Consider the following 16,526-nt stretch of genomic DNA (forward strand, 5'->3'; position numbering starts at 1 on the left):
CTAGCTTAATACTGGACAGCAGAATCCCATTTAATAGTAGTGATCACACATATATTAACACATGCTGTATGTGCTATATATGCAGGGCATGCAAAGACTTGTCGTTTTGCAAAAGCTATGTGAAGCTGACATGATATACTGTATATCTGTCTCTATTCCTAGTGAATACGAAATGTTAAGCCAACAAAATGTATTTAGCTCTGCTACAAGGCTGCAGAGGACTGACTACTACAAAGACCAGCAGCACAGCACTGTATACACTACCAGCAGTAAGTGTAACACAGACAAGCTGAACTGGGGACGTCACTCTATCATGTGACCCTGGTCATCCCGGAAGTGGGGCACACTACAGAAGTTTGCAGTGAGTGTAAGCATGCAATCAGTAATGTGACTTTATGTTGCATTTTCCCCCTGACACCGAGTACTTAGCAATGATAACCTGTGTACTTTGTATTTACTATTATGTGAGCCTGAGGGGAGATTGGCTGCCTGTCTTATATCTGGTTACATTGTGTCCTTGTGTGTCACATTGCAGGTCAGAGTCCTGGGGACAGATCTCTGCAGCTATGGCTATCAGGCTGTGCTCCCAACACGTTCTCAGAAGCATCAGGCGTGGATCCCAGTGCAGGCTCTTATCCCTGACAGCCTGTGCCAGCCATCCTTCCACCCCTGATGCTGGAAGTGCACTGTACACCCCGGAGCACAATGCAATCAGGGAGTCCCTGAGAAAGGTACAATGGCAGCTATGCACAATATTACAAACCTGACTGTGGATGCACTGGGTGTACTTGGCTCATGCATTTCATTTAGCAACTTTATATTTGCAACTGATATATTTTTTGTTTGCATCACAAGTGTGGGATAGTAGAAAGTCTGCAGTGTGTAAATAATGTGAATAACTATAGAAAGCATGTAACTAGTGTGATAACGCTGCTCTCATACCCTCCAGCATTTTACACATAAAAAGAAGTACAAATTTGAAAAGGGGGCGTGATCATGGGTAAGGGCCACGCCCATTTTCTTATAATTTCAATGGAAGTATGGAGAGGCAAAAATCGGTACAGACCATAACAAAAAGGTACAGCTGGAGGGTATGTGATCTGTGGGAGAAGTGATTTGTTAGCTTTGTATCTCCACTCTTGAGTCATTACTATAAATGTTTTATTGCGGCAATAACAAATATAGGCATACCCTTCAACTGTACTTTTTTGGCAGGTACAGTACCTTTTTTTTATGGACTGTACCGATTTTTGGCTCTCCAAACTTCCATGGAAAGTATTGGAAAAGGGGTGTGGTCACGCCACTTTTTTGAATTTGTACCGATTTTTTTGCCCAGATTTATCAAGCCTTGTAGAGCACTAAATACCACGGCGATAAAGTACCAACCAATGAGTTCATAACTCACATTTTTCAAACACAGTCTGTAACATGGCAGTTAGATCTGATTGGCTGGTACTTTATCACCGTGCAATTTATCACTCTCTCTGGCTTGATAAATGGGGGCCATATGTGTAAAATGTTGGAGGGTATGTATAGGTATGTCAAAATGTAGTAAAAAAAACATGCAGGGACAGGGGCCCAATCCTGAGATGTGTGAATGTAAACTGGTCACGTTACTTTTTGGCTTCAGGGGCTGGCTGTGTTACTGCGCATGCTCTGTTGGTAGACCATGCGTGTGCGAGCATGCACCGATTGGGGATGGATCCTATTTAATTCACCAGCATAGGGGTTCCCCTACCATAGGTCAACCTAGGAATGGCCATCGGTGTGCTCTCCATTGATGGTGAACCTGTGGGGGTCATCGATGGAAACAAACTATGGTTTCGATGGTCATTCCTGTTCTGTCAATGATTGGCCCGCTGGCCAATCACAGCCTTGGGGCAGGGCTGTGTGGGTGTCGGGGCCGAACAAAAAAAAGCCATCGGATGGTTCTCTACCATCGATGGCGGGAGACCATTTGATTCTCCCCCATTGATGGCCAAAGTATTTTATATCAGGCATAGACCATCAATGAGTTTGAATCTCGATGGTCAGTGGTCAACCAGGCCTGGCCAGTCAGGCTGTATTCCCTAAGGTTTTGCATTTATCCATGTTGAACTATTAATCCTAGCCTGCATTAGATTCCTTAAAGTGTTTGTGTATGCTGGTGCTTGTAGTACTACAAGAGCCAGCATATCCGTTTGTGGCAGTGCATGCTGACAAAACCATCAGAGCTAAACATCCACAGCCTGCCGGGTCCTTCTCCTCTTCACTCCATGTAGATATCTACAGGTTCAAAATAAAAATCAAGGAAGCAAATCACTTGACTAAATTTATGTATATAATGTAGACTGTGTATATGGGGGACATTTACTAAGCAGTGATAAGAGCGGAGAAGTGAGCCAGTGGAGGAGTTGCCCCATCAACCAATCAGCAGCTCTGTATAATTTTATAGTATGCAAATTATAGATAATACTTCAGTACTGATTGGTTGCCATGGGCAACTTCTCCACTGGCTCACTTCTCCGCTCTTATCACTGCTTAGTAAATATTCCCCTAAGACATTATTTCAGAATAATTGTAATCCTGTTTGTATAATAATAGTAGAAGTAATAATTATAATAATAATATTATTTATTGCAGTACACCCAGTATAGTTATTCATTGGGGTGTGGGTCATGGGGTCGAACACACTTAGGTCGACAGTGTCTAGGTCGACCACTATCGGTTGACAGTAACTAAGTCGACACCCAAAATAGGTCGACACAAGTATTAGGCTGTTGTGTGCAAGGTTGACATGACAGAAGATCGACATGAGTTTTTAGTTTTTTTTTAAAGTTGGTGTAGTTTTCTCCGTAGGGTGACCAGGAACCCAAATTAGTGCACCGTGTCCCCTCGCATGGCTCGCTTCGCTTGCCATGTTTCGGGCAAGGTGCTTCGCTCCAGTCCCGCTGCGCTCGGCATAGGTTACCATTCTCAATTGTAGTCCACGTGGATCGTAAAGCATGAAAAAGTTCAAAGACTGGAAAAAATTGTGAAAAACTCATATCGACCTAGTGACCTTGTCGACCTAATGATTGTCGCCCTAAGTGTGGTCAACCTAGAGACAGGATACCATTCATTGTAATCATCTTAGGGCAGCACGGATGGTGTACTGGTTAGCATTACTGCCTCATTGCACTGAGGTCATAGGTTCAATTCCCACCATTGCCCTAATTGTGGATGGCTGCCTCTGGCCAGGATGTTGGCCTATTCATAAAGGGTATATCATATTAGACAGGTGTCAGTTTTCCCATGTGTACAGCTTATCTCCCAAAGTGTAACCTTTTCTAGTGCGCCCGAAATGGCCGCCTCGCCTGGTCCGCTCGTGCATGGGAATAAAAATACATGGAGCTGACGGATTTCTTGGGACTCTCCTCCTAATGTTAGGATGCCGCAACCAACTATTTTTGTGTTATCTCTTCTAGGGGTAACCTATTCCGCCCAGGGTAATCCTACGTAGTGCGCCCAAGATGGCTGTCTCACCTGGGTGGAATATATAACCCGTGGAACTTTTTAGCCAAAATGACTGCACAAACCCTGTGTTATGCTTATTGAGCGCTCTAGGTTGGCTTTATTTTGTCTCTGTGGCTTTCTACTTGCAGTACTCTGAAATACTGTGTACTTTTATGTCTGTAAAGGGACTTTGAGTCCTGCTGGAGAAAAGCGTTGTATAAATAAAATGATTTATTATAACATAAGAAAATGGAAATAAAAATTTCTCATGGAAGTTCTTGCTCCTTTTGGAGCCTTCGACGCGAATGAGGTAGAAACTGCGTAACAGAAGACCTCACCCAAGGTCTATGGCCACACGTCACACCATGGGTAATCCCCACTCTACTACAGGTACACCACCGATTTTCCGGCAACCGATGATCTGGAACCTCTTTTAATCAGGACTATTTTGCTTTATCCGGATTAAAGGGGGTTAGGAATGATTTTTAATCCAGAACATTTTCTGCGCATGGGCGTAACACGCAGTACGCGCAAGTGTCAGTGGGTACAGCTTCCGCGGACACTGTAGGTGACGCAGCAAGCATCAGTGATGCTGTTATGGCGTCCAAGGTCACAGCAAATCCCTGATGCCTGTTTTGCTTATAAACAGTTTTGCATACACTACTGTGTTTATTCATGAATTAATATTATACTGTAGCATATATTTTAGTATTTATTGCTTTCTCTATCGTCCTAGTGGATGCTGGGGTTCCTGAAAGGACCATGGGGAACAGCGGCTCCGCAGGAGACAGGGCACAAAAAGCAAAGCTCTTTCCGATCAGGTGGTGTGCACTGGCTCCTCCCCCCATGACCCTCCTCCAGACTCCAGTTAGATTTTTGTGCCCGGCCGAGAAGGGTGCAATCTAGGTGGCTCTCCTAAAGAGCTGCTTAGAAAAAGTTTAGCTAGGTTTTTTATTTTACAGTGATGCCTGCTGGCAACAGGATCACTGCAGCGAGGGACTGAGGGGAGAAGGAGTCAACTCACCTGCGTGCAGGATGGATTGGCTTCTTGGCTACTGGACATCAAGCTCCAGAGGGACGATCACAGGTACAGCCTGGATGGTCACCGGAGCCACGCCGCCGGCCCCCTTGCAGATGCTGAAATCAGAAGAGGTCCAGAATCGGCGGCTGAAGACTCCTGCAGTCTTCAAAAGGTAGCGCACAGCACTGCAGCTGTGCGCCATTTTCCTCTCAGCACACTTCACACGGCAGTCACTGAGGGTGCAGGGCGCTGGGAGGGGGGCGCCCTGGGAGGCAAATGATTACCTATAATGGCTAAAAATACCTCACATATAGCCCTAGAGGCTATATGGAGATATTTAACCCCTGCCTAATGTTTCTAAATAGCGGGAGACGAGCCCGCCAGAAAAGGGGCGGGGCCTATCTCCTCAGCACACGGCGCCATTTCCTCTCACAGCTCCGCTGGTCAGGACGGCTCCCAAGTCTCTCCCCTGCACTGCACTACAGAAACAGGGTAAAACAGAGAGGGGGGGGCACATTTATGGCGATATTTGATATAACAAAGCAGCTATAAGGGAGCACTTATTATAAGGCTATCCCTGATATATATATAGCGCTTTTGGTGTGCTGGCAAACTCTCCCTCTGTCTCCCCAAAGGGCTAGTGGGTCCTGTCTTCGTTAGGAGCATTCCCTGTGTGTCTGCTGTGTGTCGGTACGTGTGTGTCGACATGTATGAGGACGATATTGGTGTGGAGGCGGAGCAATTGCCAAATATGAGGATGTCACCCCCTAGGGAGTCGACACCAGAATGGATGCCTTTATTTATGGAACTACGGGATAGTGTCAACACGCTAAAGCAGTCGTTTGACGACATGAGGCGGCCGGACAATCAATTAGTGCCTGTCCAGGCGACTCAAACACCGTCAGGGGCTGTGAAACGCCCTTTGCCTCAGTCGGTCGACACAGACCCAGACACAGGCGATGACTCCAGTGGTGACGGTGACGAATCAACCGTATTTTCCAGTAGGGCCACACGTTATATGATTTTGGCAATGAAGGAGGCGTTACATTTAGCTGATACTACAGGTACCACTAAACAGGGTATTATGTGGGGTATGAAAAAACTACCTATAGTTTTTCCTGAATCAGAAGAATTAAATGACGTGTGTAATGAAGCGTGGGTTGCCCCTGATAAAAAGCTGATAATTTCAAAGAAATTATTGGCATTATACCCTTTCCCGCCAGAGGTTAGGGAGCGCTGGGAAACACCTCCTAGGGTGGACAAGGCGCTAACACGCTTATCTAAACAAGTGGCGTTACCCTCTCCTGAGACGGCCGCACTTAAAGATCCATCAGATAGGAGGATGGAAAATATCCAGAAAAGTATATACACACATGCAGGTGTTATACTACGACCAGCTGTAGCGACTGCCTGGATGGGCAGTGCTGGGGTAGTTTGGTCAGAGTCCCTGATTGAAAATATTGATACCCTGGACAGGGACAATATTTTACTGTCGTTAGAACAAATAAAGGATGCATTTCTTTATATGCGTGATGCACAGAGGGATATCTGCACACTGGCATCACGGGTAAGTGCTATGTCCATTTCGGCCAGAAGAGCTTTATGGACGCGACAGTGGACAGGCGATGCGGATTCAAAACGGCATATGGAAGTTTTGCCGTATAAAGGGGAGGAGTTATTTGGAGTCGGTCTATCAGATTTGGTGGCCACGGCTACAGCCGGGAAATCCACCTTTCTACCTCAAGTCACTCCCCAACAGAAAAAGCCACCGACTTTTCAACCGCAGCCCTTTCGTTCCTTTAAAAATAAGAGAGCAAAGGGCTATTCATATCTGCCACGAGGCAAAGGTAGAGGGAAGAGACAGCAACACGCAGCTCCTTCCCAGGAACAGAAGCCCTCCCCGGCTTCTACAAAAGCCTCAGCATGACGCTGGGGCTTCTCAAGCGGACTCGGGGACGGTGGGCGGTCGTCTAAAAAATTACAGCGCGCAGTGGGCTCACTCGCAGGTAGATCCCTGGATCCTGCAGATAATATCTCAAGGGTACAGGTTGGAATTAGAGACAGATCCACCTCGCCGTTTCCTGAAGTCTGCGTTACCAACGTCCCCCCCCGAAAGGGAGACGGTTTTGGAAGCCATTCACAAGCTGTACTCTCAGCAGGTGATAGTCAAGGTACCTCTTCTACAACAAGGGAAGGGGTATTATTCCACTCTTTTTGTGGTACCGAAGCCGGATGGCTCGGTAAGGCCTATTCTAAATCTGAAGTCCTTGAACCTGTACATAAAGAAGTTCAAGTTCAAAATGGAGTCACTCAGAGCAGTGATAGCGAACCTGGAAGAGGGGGACTTTATGGTATCCTTGGACATCAAGGATGCGTATCTCCACGTTCCAATTTACCCCTCACACCAGGGGTACCTCAGGTTCGTTGTACAAAACTGTCACTATCAGTTTCAGACGCTGCCGTTCGGATTGTCCACGGCACCTCGGATCTTTACAAAGGTAATGGCCGAGATGATGATTCTTCTTCGAAGAAAGGCGTATTAATTATCCCATACTTGGACGATCTCCTAATAAGGGCGAGGTCCAGGGAACAGCTAGAGATGGGATTAGCACTGTCTCAAGAAGTGCTAAAACAGCACGGGTGGATTCTGAATATTCCAAAATCCCAGTTAATACCGACAACTCGTCTGCTGTTCCTAGGGATGATTCTGGACACGGTTCAGAAAAAGGTTTTTCTCCCGGAGGAAAAAGCCAAGGAGTTATCCGAGCTTGTCAGGAACCTCCTAAAACCAGGAAAGGTGTCTGTACATCAATGCACAAGAGTCCTGGGAAAAATGGTGGCTTCTTACGAAGCAATTCCATTCGGCAGATTCCACGCAAGAATTTTCCAAAGGGATCTGTTGGACAAATGGTCAGGGTCGCATCTTCAGATGCACCTTCGGATAACCCTGTCTCCAAGGACAAGGGTGTCTCTTCTGTGGTGGTTGCAGAGTCCTCATCTATTGGAGGGCCGCAGATTCGGCATACAGGATTGGATCCTGGTGACCACGGACGCCAGCCTGAGAGGCTGGGGAGCAGTCACACAAGGAAGAAACTTCCAGGGAGTATGGACAAGCCTGGAAACGTCTCTTCACATAAACATTCTGGAACTAAGAGCGATATACAATGCTCTAAGCCAGGCAGAACCTCTGCTTCAGGGAAAACCGGTGTTGATCCAGTCGGACAACATCACGGCAGTCGCCCATGTGAACAGACAGGGCGGCACAAGAAGCAGGAGTGCAATGGCAGAAGCTGCAAGGATTCTTCGCTGGGCAGAGAATCATGTGATAGCACTGTCAGCAGTGTTCATCCCGGGAGTGGACAACTGGGAAGCAGACTTCCTCAGCAGACACGATCTTCACCCGGGAGAGTGGGGACTTCATCCAGAAGTCTTCCACATGCTGGTAACCCGTTGGGAAAGACCAATGGTGGACATGATGGCGTCTCGCCTCAACAAAAAACTGGACAGGTATTGCGCCAGGTCAAGAGATCCGCAGGCAATAGCTGTGGACGCGCTGGTAACGCCTTGGGTGTACCAGTCGGTGTATGTGTTTCCTCCTCTGCCTCTCATACCAAAAGTATTGAGAATTATACGGCAAAGAGGCGTAAGAACGATACTAGTGGTTCCGGATTGGCCAAGAAGGACTTGGTACCCGGAACTTCAAGAGATGATCACGGAAGATCCGTGGCCTCTACCTCTAAGGAGGGACTTGCTTCAGCAGGGTCCCTGTCTGTTTCAAGACTTACCGCGGCTGCGTTTGACGGCATGGCGGTTGAACGCCGGATCCTAATGGAAAAAGGCATGCCGGAAGAAGTCATTCCTACTTTGATTAAAGCAAGGAAAGAAGTAACCGTGCAACATTATCACCGAATTTGGCGAAAATATGTTGCGTGGTGCGAAGATCGGAGTGCTCCGACGGAGGAATTTCAACTGGGTCGATTCCTACATTTCCTGCAATCAGGATTGTCTATGGGTCTCAAATTGGGATCTATTAAGGTTCAAATTTCGGCCCTGTCGATTTTCTTTCAAAAAGAATTGGCTTCAGTCCCTGAAGTCCAGACCTTTGTTAAGGGTGTGCTGCATATACAGCCCCCTGTGGTGCCTCCCGTGGCACCGTGGGATCTCAATGTAGTTTTGGATTTTCTAAAATCTCATTGGTTTGAACCACTAAATAAGGTGGATTTGAAGTATCTCACTTGGAAAGTGACCATGCTTCTAGCCCTGGCTTCTGCCAGGAGAGTGTCAGAATTGGCAGCTTTATCTTACAAAAGCCCATATCTGATTTTCCATTCGGACAGGGCAGAACTGCGGACTCGTCCGCATTTTCTCCCTAAGGTGGTGTCAGCATTTCATCTGAACCAGCCTATTGTAGTGCCTGCGGCTACAAGTGACTTGGAGGACTCCAAGTTACTGGACGTTGTTAGAGCGTTAAAAATATATATTGCAAGAACAGCTGGAGTCAGAAAATCTGACTCGTTGTTTATATTGTATGCACCCAACAAGATGGGTGCTCCTGCGTCTAAGCAGACGATTGCTCGTTGGATCTGTAGCACAATCCAACTTGCACATTCTGTGGCAGGCCTGCCACAGCCTAAATCTGTAAAGGCCCACTCCACAAGGAAGGTGGGCTCATCTTGGGCGGCTGCCCGAGGGGTCTCGGCATTACAACTTTGCCGAGCAGCTACGTGGTCAGGGGAGAACACGTTTGTAAAATTTTACAAATTTGATACTCTGGCTAAGGAGGACCTGGAGTTCTCTCATTCGGTGCTGCAGAGTCATCCGCACTCTCCCGCCCGTTTGGGAGCTTTGGTATAATCCCCATGGTCCTTTCAGGAACCCCAGCATCCACTAGGACGATAGAGAAAATAAGATTTTACTTACCGATAAATCTATTTCTCGGAGTCCGTAGTGGATGCTGGGCGCCCATCCCAAGTGCGGATTATCTGCATAAATTGTACATAGTTATTGTTAACTAATTCGGGTTATTGTTGAAGGAAGCCATCTTTCAGAGGCTCCGCTGTTATCATACTGTTAACTGGGTTTAGATCACAAGTTGTACGGTGTGATTGGTGTGGCTGGTATGAGTCTTACCCGGGATTCAAAATCCTCCCTTATTGTGTACGCTCGTCCGGGCACGGTACCTGGCTGGAGTCTGGAGGAGGGTCATGGGGGGAGGAGCCAGTGCACACCACCTGATCGGAAAGAGCTTTGCTTTTTGTGCCCTGTCTCCTGCGGAGCCGCTGTTCCCCATGGTCCTTTCAGGAACCCCAGCATCCACTACGGACTCCGAGAAATAGATTTATCGGTAAGTAAAATCTTATTTTAGAAATGTTCCAATAATGCGGGCGCAGTTCCAGATGCGATCAGAAGTCCCATGCAAACATTCGCTTTTATTTTGAATCGGACTCTTCTATAAAACGCCCCCCCCCCCCACCTCTGCTCACAAGGGGAGCCAACATCACTGTCATCCGCTGTCACGCCAAACCCGTCCCCGGTACAGGAGATCCGACCGAAATAGGGTGGAACTCGGCATACGTAAATCCCGGAATAGGGCGCAGCTTTATTCCCAGTTTATTCTACATGCAGACGCGCCATTGCCACACAGTAACATCCAGCCGCAAGTGAGACACAACCAAGATGTGGACAAATGACAATCGCTCTTAAGTACATTAAGATGCGTAAGCAGCCTGCGACATAGGCGCAGTTTGATATAAACCATGTGATGCATCCGCATTCAGATTGCATGCGTATCAGCCCCAGGCACTTAATGCGTGTGTCATGCCATTAAATGAAATAAGTACTCATTTTATCTCTGCATTTTGAACTTAAATTTCTTTTTCCACTTCCATTAATGACCCTTTGTGTACTCTGATCGTGGCAATATATTAGTTAGTGACCCCCAAAATATTTGCTAGGGTAGGCAATGCTGTAGCCGCTGTCTATTTAGAAGCGCTGGTTAGGGTAAACGTGGACTGAGACTCCAGCGTATAATCTGTAGCTTTGAAGTCTCTAAGTGATTTGGGGACATTTTTTGCCATTCTTATCACTTTCATTGGCACATCCTGAGTTTCTCTGCAGAGGAAGTTGGCAGGATAATGCTCTTCCCCATGTATATAAATCACTGCACATAATGTATACAGCTTGCCACAGCACTTATTATTACAAAATTGAGATGCAAAGCTTAGCTGGCAGATGATAAGCTGTAGGGTGCTAAGAGCTTCAAACAATAGACATGGGCCTAATTCAGACCTGATCGCAGCAGCAAATTTTCTCTTACGTCCTAGAGGATGCTGGGGACTCCGTAAGGACCATGGGGTATAGACGGGCTCCGCAGGAGACATGGGCACTATAAAGAACTGTAGAATGGGTGTGCACTGGCTCCTCCCTCTATGCCCCTCCTCCAGACCTCAGTTAGATCCTGTGCCCAGAGGAGACTGGGTGCATTACAGGGGAGCTCTCCTGAGTTTCTCTGAAAAAGAATTTTGTTAGGTTTTTTATTTTCAGGGAGCACTGCTGGCAACAGACTCCCTGCGTCGTGGGACTGAGGAGAGAGAAGCAGACCTACTTAAATGCTAGGCTCAGCTTCTTAGGCTACTGGACACCATTAGCTCCAGAGGGTCGGAATGCAGGTCTCACCCTCGCCGTTCGTCGCGGAGCCGCGCCGCCGTCCTCCTCGCAGAGCCGGAAGATAGAAGCCGGGTGAGTATAAGAAGAAAGAAGACTTCAAAGGCGACAGAAGACTTCAGATCTTCTCTGAGGTAACGCTGCGCGCCATTGCTCCCACACACAACACACACTGCAGGCACGGATGGGTGCAGGACGCAGGGGGGGCGCCCTGGGCAGCAATAAAAGACCTCTAGGACTGGCTAAAAGGCATATATAAGCTGAGGTGGCAATATATATTAAATATCCCGCCAGTATTAAACAAATTGAGCGGGACCGAAGCCCGCCGCTGAGGGGGCGGAGCTTGATCCCACAGCACTAACCAGCGCCATTTTTCTCCACAGCACATGCAGAGAAGCTGGCTCCCCGAACTCTCCCCTGCTGAACACGGTGACACAGGGCAAAAAAGAGGGGGAGGGGGGGCACTTGTAAGGCGCAGTGAGTGTATAGGTATATACAGATAATCATAAAAGCGCTGTTATCTGGGAATTTTGTTCCAGTGTCAGTTGGCGCTGGGTGTGTGCTGGCATACTCTCTCTCTGTCTCTCCAAAGGGCCTTATTGGGGAACTGTCTCCATATAAATATATCCCTGTATGTGTGGGGGTGTCGGTACACGTGTGTTGGCATGTCTGAAGCGGAAGGCTCATCTAAGGAGGAGGTGGAGCAGATGATTGTGGTGTCTCCGTCTGCAACGCCGACACCTGATTGGTTGGACATGTGGAATGTTTTAAATGCAAATGTGACTTTGTTACATAAGAGATTAGACAAAGCAGAGTCCAGGGATAATGCAGGGAGTCAATCAACGGCTTTGACGGTGTCACAGGGCCCTTCAGGGTCTCCGAAAACGTCCCCTATCCCAAATAACAGACACTGATACCGACACGGATTCTGACACCAGTGTCGACTACGATGATACGAGGTTACACCCAAGGGTGGCCAAAAGCATTCATTATATGATTATTGCAATAAAAGATGTTTTGCATATCACAGATGACCCCTCTGTCCCTGACACGAAGGTACACATGTTTAAGGAAAAGAAGCCTGAGGTAACCTTTCCCCCACCTCATGAGCTGAATGCGTTATTTGAAAAGGCTTGGGAAACTCCAGACAAGAAACTGCAGATTCCCAAAAGAATTCTTATGGTGTATCCTTTCCCTGCACAGGACAGAGTACGGTGGGAGTCCTCTCCCAAATGTGGACAAGGCTTTAACGCGCTTATCCAAGAAGGTGGCGCTACCGTCTCCAGACACGGCAGCCCTCAACGATCCTGCTGATCGCAGACAGGAAACGACTTTAAAATCAATATATACACATACGGGGGCTTTACTCAGGCCGGCGATAGCATCGGCATGGGTATGTAGCGCAGTAGCAGCATGGACAGATAACTTGTCAGCTGACATTGATACCCTAGATAGGGATACCATTTTATTGAGCTTAGGTCACATTAAAGGCGCAGTCTTATATATGTGAGACGCTCAGAGAGACGTTGGGCTGCTAGGATCGAGAGCCAACGCCATGGCCATTTCTGCTAGGCGAGCGCTGTGGACCCGCCAATGGACGGGTGATGCCGACTCAAAAAGGCATATGGAAGTTTTGCCTTACAAGGGTGAAGTTTTATTTGGGGATGGTCTCACGGACCTGATTTCCACAGCTGCCGCGGGTAAATCTACCTTTTTGCCTTATGTTCCCCCACAGCAAAAGAAAACACCACAGTATCAAATGCAGTTCTTTCGGTCGCATAAGTCCAGAAGAGGTCGGGGATCTTCCTTCCTCGTCAGAGGTAAAGGGAAAGGGAAAAGAATGCCTGCTACGGCTAGTTCCCAGGAGCAGAAGTCCTCCCCGGCTTCTACTAAATCCATTGCATGACGCTGGGGCTCCACTGAGGGAGTCCGCGCCGGTGGGGGCACGGCTTCGACTTTTCAGCCACGTCTGGGTTCAGTCGGACGTGGATCCTTGGGTGATGGAAATTATATCCCAAGGCTACAAGCTGGAATTCGAAGATGTGCCTCCTCGCCGATTCTTCAAATCGGCTTTACCAGCTTCTCCCCCAGAGAGGGAGATAGTTTTAGCTGCAATTCAAAAGCTGTGTCAACAGCAAGTGATTATCAAGGTTCCCCTAAATCAACAGGGAAAGGGGTACTATTCAACCCTGTTTGTGGTCCCGAAACCGGATGGCTCGGTCAGACCCATTCTAAACTTAAAATCCTTAAACCTGTACTTAAGAAGGTTCAAGTTCAAGATGGAATCGCTCAGGGCGGTTATCTCAAGCCTGGAAGGGGGGGATTTTATGGTGTCACTAGACATAAAGGATGCATACCTTCACGTTCCCATATATCCTCCTCATCAGGCATACCTGAGATTCGCTGTACAGGACTGTCATTACCAGTTTCAGACGTTGCCGCTTGGGCTTTCCACGGCCCGAGGGTTTTCACCAAGGTAATGGCGGAAATGATGGTGCTCCTGCGCAGGCAAGGAGTCACAATTATCCCGTACTTGAACGATCTTCTGATAAAAGCGAGATCAAAGGAACAGTTGCAGAAAAGCGTGTCGCTCTCTCTGAGAGTGCTGCAACAACATGGCTGGATTCTAAATCTACCAAAGTCACAGTTGGTTCCTACGACTCGGCTGTCGTTCTTAGGCATGATTCTGGACACAGAACAAAAGAGGGTTTTTCTCCCGATGGGAAAAGCCCGGGAACTCCAGAACATGGTCAGAGACCTGTTAAAACCGACGAGAGTGTCAGTACATCAATGCACTCGAGTACTGGGGAAAATGGTGGCGACCTACGAGACCATCCCCTTTGGCAGGTTTCATGCAAGGACTTTTCAGTGGGACCTTCTGGACAAGTGGTCTGGGTCCCATCTTCAAATACATCAGAAAATAACCCTGTCCCCCAGGGCCAGGGTGTCTCTCCTGTGGTGGCTGCAGAGTGCTCACCTTCTAGAGGGTCGCAGGTTCGGCATTCAAGACTGGGTTCTGGTGACCACGGACGCGAGCCTCCGAGGATGGGGAGGAGTCACACAGGGAAGGAATTTTCAGGGACTATGGTTAAGCCAAGAGGCTTGTCTACACATCAACATACTGGAATTAAGGGCCATATACAACGGCCTTCGACAAGCGGAAAATCTTCTTCGCGACCTACCGGTTCTGATTCAATCAGACAACGTCACAGCTGTGGCTCATGTAAACCGCCAAGGCGGGACAAGGAGCAGAGTGGCAATGGCGGAAGCCATCAGGATTCTGCGCTGGGCAGAAAATCACGTAAGCGCTCTGTCAGCGGTATTCATTCCGGGAGTGGACAACTGGGAAGCAGACTTCCTCAGCAGACACGATCTCCATCCAGGAGAGTGGGTACTTCATCAAGAAGTTTTTGCAGAGATAACAAGTCTTTGGGGACTTCCTCAAATAGACATGATGGCGTCACGCCTCAACAAGAAGCTTCGGAGGTATTGTGCCAGATCACGGGACCTAAGGCAGTAGCAGTGGACGCCCTGGTGACACCGTGGGTGTTTCAGTCGGTCTATGTGTTCCCTCCTCTTCCACTCATCTCAAAAATACTGTGAATCCTAAGACGAAAAAGAGTGCAAACAATACTCATTGTTCCAGATTGGCCTCGCAGGGCCTGGTATTCAGAGCTTCAGGAAATGCTCACAGAAGATCCGTGGCCTCTTCCTCTCAGAGAGGACCTGTTGCAACAGGGGCCCTGTCTGTTCCAAGACTTATTGCGGTTACGTTTGACGGCATGGCGGTTGAACGCCGAATCCTAGCTGGTAAAGGCATTCCGGAAGAAGTCATCCCTACTCTGATAAGGGCTAGGAAGGAGGTGACGGCGAAGCATTATCACCGTATCTGGAGAAAGTATGTATCTTGGTGTGAAGCCAAGAATGCTCCTGCGGAAGTTTTCCATCTGGGCCGTTTTCTCCACTTTCTACAGACAGGAGTGGATATGGGCCTAAAATTAGGCTCCATTAAGGTACAGATTTCGGCCCTATCGATTTTCTTTCAGAAGGAATTGGCTTCTCTCCCAGAAGTCCAGACTTTTGTAAAGGGAGTGCTACACATCCAGCCTTCTTTTGTGCCTCCAGTGGCACCATGGGACCTTAACGTGGTGTTACAGTTCCTGAAATCTCACTGGTTTGAGCCTCTTCAAATGGTGGAATTAAAATTTCTCACTTGAAAGGTGGTCATGTTGTTGTCCTTGGCATCTGCAAGGCGGGTGTCTGAATTGGCGGCTTTGTCTCACAAAAGCCCCTATCTGATTTTCCATGTGGATAGAGCAGAATTGCGGACTCGTCCTCAATTTTTGCCTAAGGTGGTTTCATCGTTTCATATGAATCAACCTATTGTGGTGCCTGTGGCTACAGGGGTCTTGGAGGATTCCAAGTCCCTTGATGTAGACAGGGCCTTAAAAATTTATGTAGCCAGGACGGCTCGGGTTAGGAAAACAGAGGCACTGTTTGTCCTGTATGCAGCCAACAAGGTTGGCGCTCCTGCTTCTAAGCAGACTATTGCTCGCTGGATCTGTAACACGATTCAGCAGGCTCATTCTACGGCTGAATTGCAGTTACCAAATTCGGTTAAGGCCCATTCCACTAGGAAGGTGGGCTCTTCTTGGGCGGCTGCCCGAGGCGTCTCGGCATTACAGCTTTGCCGAGCGGCGACTTGGTCAGGGTCAAACACTTTTGCAAAGTTCTACAAGTTTGATACCCTGGCTGATGAGGACCTACTGTTTGCTCAATCGGTACTGCAGAGTCATCCGCACTCTCCCGCCCGGTCTGGAGCTTTGGTATAATCCCCATGGTCCTTATGGAGTCCCCAGCATCCTCTAGGACGTAAGAGAAAATAAGATTTTAAACCTACCGGTAAATCTTTTTCTCCTAGTCCGTAGAGGATGCTGGGTGCCCGTCCCAGTGCGGACTATCTTCTGCAAGACTTGTATATAGTTTTTGCTTACATAAGGGTTATGTTACAGTTTTGATCAGTCTCGGGCTGATGCTGTTTTGTTTCATACTGCTAACTGGTTCGTATATTCCATGTTATACGGTGTGAATGGTGTGGGCTGGTATGAATCTCACCCTTAGATTAACAAAAATCCTTTCCTCGTACTGTCCGTCTCCTCTGGGCACAGTTTCTCTAACTGAGGTTTGGAGGAGGGGCATAGAGGGAGGAGCCAGTGCACACCCATTCTAAAGTTCTTTTTATAGTTCCCATGTCTCCTGCGGAGCCCGTCTATACCCCATGGTCCTTACGGAGTCCCCAGCATCCTCTACGGACTAGGAGAAAAAGATTTACCGGTAGGTTTAAAATCTTTTTTTTTAGCAAATGGGC

The 16,526-nt window shown here is 47.9% G+C and overlaps 1 protein-coding gene across 2 annotated transcripts in view; it reads left to right on the forward strand.

Moving 5' to 3' along the window:
• Nucleotides 1-277: 277 nt before the first annotated feature.
• The window catches only part of LOC134927227 (probable acyl-CoA dehydrogenase 6), a 222,066-nt gene continuing 205,817 nt past the window's right edge, over nt 278-16,526 (forward strand). Inside the window, exons 1-2 of one of the 2 annotated variants that reach the window (XM_063921394.1) lie at nt 278-361; nt 536-731. In XM_063921394.1, the coding sequence (XP_063777464.1) occupies nt 567-731 (165 nt within the window). In that variant the 5' untranslated portion in view covers nt 278-361; nt 536-566. Of the gene's footprint in view, nt 368-535; nt 732-16,526 lie in introns of both variants that reach the window. The other variant, XM_063921395.1, reaches the window with a different exon arrangement.

This window comes from Pseudophryne corroboree, chromosome 5 (assembly GCF_028390025.1).
Source record: "Pseudophryne corroboree isolate aPseCor3 chromosome 5, aPseCor3.hap2, whole genome shotgun sequence".
NCBI lineage: Eukaryota > Metazoa > Chordata > Amphibia > Anura > Myobatrachidae > Pseudophryne > Pseudophryne corroboree.